Consider the following 4,209-nt stretch of genomic DNA (forward strand, 5'->3'; position numbering starts at 1 on the left):
CCCGCCCCCTCCATGGGCCGCGCTCACATCCGGGTCCCGCTCGCTTCCTCCTCCCTGCGCCCGCCCACTGCGCCCCGCGGACCAATCGGCACCGTCTGCGCCACTGACTGACGGTGCCGATTGGAAGCTGAAGCTGAAGAGGGCGGGAGGCGGAGCCTTCCGGGGAATGCGCATGCGCCACGATCACGTGACGCTGCGGGCATGGGTGCACCAGGCGTAATGGCGCCCCCCCGAGGACACGACAGGCAGTGGGAGCAACTGGGGAGAATTCGGGAGCCAGGAGTTACTGGGGGCACTGGGGGGAAGTGTGAGGAATGGAGGCGGAGTTGAGGGAACTGGGGAGACTTGGAAAATAGGGGGGATGGGGGGCTTTTGGGAGGACTGGGGAGAACTGGAGGAAACTGGAGGCACTGAGGGGGCTTGGCTTGTGGTCAAACCAGCACGAGGGTTACACTGGGAACATGGCTGGATTAGCAGTCACTGGTTTGAACTGGTGGCACCCCCAGTTTCAGAGGGTTTCAGTGTCCCCCAGACCCAGGTTTGGGAGTTGGGGGGCTGGGGGACAACTTCACAAACACCTCTATTGGGTGAATTTATTAGAAATGAATTAAGTAATTAATACACACACGCCTCCCCCCATGACACCACACGGGGTCAGTCACAGACCACACCTGGCCTGGTGTCTCCATGTCCCCCCTGCTGCACTTTGGGGGAGGTGGCATTGTGTGACCTTTTACAGCCTGGGTGTCACCTGGGGGGTTCACCTTGTTATGGGGGTAACACCATGATCTGTCACAGCTCAGTGTCACCTTGCAGTGTCCCTATGTTGTCACCCACAGTTCATTGTGGGGGTGACAACAGGTCACCATTGGGGTGTCCCAGTGTCACTGTCACCTACATTTCATTATGGGGGTAACTCTGTGACCTGTCACAGCTTAATGTCACCAGTGGGGTGCCCCAGTGTCTTGTCACCCAAAGTCCATTGTGGAGTGACACCATGACCCATCACAGTTCAGTGGCCTAAGGAGGCGTCCCAGTCACCCACAGTCCACTGTGGGGTGACACTGTGACCCACCACAGCTCAGTGTCCCTACTGGCTGTCTCAGTTTCTGTCACTCACAGTTCAGCATGGGGGGTGAGACACTGTGACCCCATCACTGCCTGGTGACTCCATGGGCTCTTCCCATGTCCCTGACCCAGTCACACCCTGGTGTTCCTGTTGAGCTATCCCAGTATTCCTGTCCCAGCCAGGTATTACTGTCCTTGTCCCTGTCAAATCCCAGTGTTCCATCAAACTGTCCCTGTGTCCCTATACACTGTCACATCCCAGTGTCTCTGTCCTTGTCGCATTCTGGTCTCCCTGTCGCACCTTGGTGTCCTCGTTGAGCTGTCCTGGTGTCCCTGTGCCACCCCAGCATCCCCATTCCTATCACACCCCAGTGTCCTCACCAAGCTGTCCTGGTATCCCAGTCACATCCTGGTGTCCCTGTTCCTATCACACCCCAACATCCCCATTACACCCCTATGTTCCTGTCAAGCTGTCCCAGTCACACCCCGGTGTCCTCACTGAGCTGTCTCAGTGTCCATGTCCCCATCACCCCCAGTGTTCCTGTCACATCCTCAAACTGTCCCAGTGTCCCCATCACATCACATCACATCCCAGCTGAGCTGTCCCAGTGTCCCTGTCCCAATGTCCTCGTCATTCCCCAGTGTCCCCCTCGAGCAGCCCCTCGCCCCCTACCTTCAGCTCCTCATCCCCACGGGTGGTGCCCAGGACACCCCCAGCTGCCCCCAGTGCCACCAGCGCTGCCAGGGCCGCGGCCCCAAACACCCTCCGTGTCCCCATGGGGTCCCCAGGCAGTGCTGGCAGCACCAGTGACACCCCCAGGCCAAGGGGCAGCCGCAGCCACCGCGCTCCTCCTGCCGCATCCCCTCCCCGCTCCATCCGGCGCCGCAGGAATGCCATGGCTGGGAAGTAAATCCCACAGGAGAGCTGCAGCACAAGCACGGCAAGGAAGTCACAGGGTGGGTACAGTGGCAGTGCCAGGACCAGAAGAGCCAGCACCAGGAGTAGGACAGAGCTGGGCAGGAGCTGCAGCGGCTGCAGCCGGAGCCTCCCAGTGACTCCACGCCGGAACAGGGCTGAGCCCACAGCGCTGGCAGCCATGAATCCCGAGAAGGCAATTCCCAGTGGGATCCCATGTGGCTCCAGGACAGGTGTCCAAAGGAAGGCAAAGATGAGGAGGATGCTCTCCACGAGGGCCTGGACCAGCCCCAGGAGCAGCACCCGCGGATCAGATAGGAGGCCCCGAAGGCCTTCTCCACAGGCCTTACTGCAGGGCCGGCTCTTCCCATAGTTTTCATCCCAGTTTTTCCCAGCAAAGATCCCTGAGAGTGCCAGGAAGGGCACGGCCACCAGGAATGGGGCCACAGGGCCCAACGCCAGCCCCTCAGCCACCAGCTCGGCTACCAGGCCAGCTGCCATGGCCAGGCCACTGTTCCAGAGGGCCACACGGGAGAAGGTGCTGGGAATCCACTCGGCTGGGAAGTCATGGCGCTCCAGGTGCTCATGGATGTACCACGACTCAAAGGCAGAGAAGAGCAGAGAGGTGCCGAGCCCCGCCAGGACCCGGCCAGCTGCCAGTGCCAGGAAATCCCGGGAGAGCTGCAGCAGGCAGGACACGGAGCACAGCCCCGAGGACAACACACAGGACTTTTTCCGGCCAAGCCGATCCACAAAAACTCCAGAGACAAGGCCAAAGGTGACGTTGGAGGCAAAGCCGCAGGAGTAGAGGGCAGCGATCTGGCTGCGCAGGAAGCCTCGGCTATGCAGCAGCTGGAACAGCAGTGGGCCCTGCAGCCAGTCCGCAGCCAGCGCCGGGAGGTATCCCAGCAGGAATTCCCGCTGGAAGCGGCAGAACGCAGGGTTGGAGGGTGAGGGGCGGCGCGGGGGTGGCTCCAGAGCCAGGAAGGTAAGCAGGAGGAGGGCGAGGGCGGAGCAAGGCAGCAGAAACATGGTGGGGAGGGGGCTCAGAAAGGCCTGGGGAAGGAAAAAGGGGGATCCATGGAGGGTTATAAGGACCCCCAGCCCCTAAAACAAACCATGGTAAGTTATATGGACCCCCAGCATCACAGATACACCACACAATCCCCCACAACTCCTCCATGGGCCACACCACCCCTCCCAAGCCCACACAGACACCACCCAACCCCACAGAACCCCCATGGACCCCAAACCCCACTAGTTCCCCACAACCTCCCACAGACCCCCATACCCCCCAAGAGGACCCACATGCACGCTCCAAATCCTCCACAGGCCTCGCACAGGATCTCCATAGACTTCCCATAGGGCCCTCATAGAACCCCCGCACCCCCCGTAGTACCCTCGCCCACGCAGATCCTCTTTAAGCCCCCCATACACCACCTACAGCCCCACACAGCTCCCCTCCACTCCTCATAACCTCCCCCGACCCCAGAGTTGCCCCGTAGGATGCCCCAGACACGTCTCAGACCCTCCAAAGCCCTTCCACCGCTTCCGGCAACTCCCGGACCCCTAAGGGACCCCATACCCCCGGACCCCTCAGGGACCCCATACCCCAGGTCCCCAGCGGCGTCGCAGCTGCCCCACGGCGCCTCCGCGGAGCCACTTCCGCTTCCTGTCCCCATGGACGCCGCCATCTTGGCTCGTGTCACGTGACACAGAGCAGCACACCCCACCCCCGCCCCCACACACGGACCCCTCCCCACAGGTGTCCAAAGGGAGTCCCGGAGGCGCCACGGGGAGTTACGGAGACACCCTGCCACAGGGATCCCCCAGGCAAGCCACGGAGGATTATGGAGACCCCCAACTTACCCTCCAGATTACCACCCCACGGGGGGTTTTCGGCATCCCCATCCCAAAGAAACCCCCCCAGACACACCGTGGGGGATTTGTGGGGACCCCCTCCCCCAGAGACCTCATGCGAAGACCCTCGAGAAAATCCCCCCGCGCGAAACCCCGCCGTGAAACCCCCCTGGTGATCTGCCCTCTCAGTACCCCCACCGTGAAACCTCCCTTTCCGTGCCTCAGTTTCTGCAGGCTCGTTAAGAGGGGGGTCCCCCTCATCGCCCCTCACTCACCACCGCCTCCGGGGGTTCCTGGTGGGGCGCGGAGGTGGCCGGACACCCCTCACTTGATGCTCAGGCGGGGCCGGGAGGGGGCGCGGCGCG

The 4,209-nt window shown here is 62.0% G+C and overlaps 1 protein-coding gene across 2 annotated transcripts; it reads right to left on the reverse strand.

Moving 5' to 3' along the window:
• Nucleotides 1-578: 578 nt before the first annotated feature.
• MFSD5 (major facilitator superfamily domain containing 5) lies at nucleotides 579-4,203 on the reverse strand. 2 transcript variants are annotated; one of them, XM_015652073.2, is made up of 2 exons: nucleotides 4,120-4,203; nucleotides 579-3,040 (listed from the first exon to the last, which is right to left on the reverse strand). In XM_015652073.2, exon 2 carries the CDS (start codon nucleotides 3,014-3,016, stop codon nucleotides 1,700-1,702), a length of 1,317 nt encoding a protein of 438 aa, XP_015507559.1. In that variant the 5' UTR covers nucleotides 3,017-3,040; nucleotides 4,120-4,203; the 3' UTR covers nucleotides 579-1,699. The 2 variants fall into 2 exon arrangements, with proteins under 2 accessions (XP_015507559.1, XP_015507560.1); XM_015652074.2 differs by lacking the exon at nucleotides 4,120-4,203 and adding an exon at nucleotides 3,596-3,768.
• Between the last annotated feature and the right edge of the window lie 6 nt (nucleotides 4,204-4,209).

The sequence above is a fragment of the Parus major genome, linkage group LGE22, assembly GCF_001522545.3.
Source record: "Parus major isolate Abel linkage group LGE22, Parus_major1.1, whole genome shotgun sequence".
Classification (NCBI taxonomy): Eukaryota; Metazoa; Chordata; class Aves; order Passeriformes; family Paridae; genus Parus; species Parus major.

What these genes read in the sequence shown, in the direction of transcription:
- MFSD5 (XM_015652073.2), bottom strand. Translation starts at nt 3,016, where the DNA reads ATGTTTCTGCTGCCTTGCTCCGCCCTCGCCCTCCTCCTGCTTACCTTC.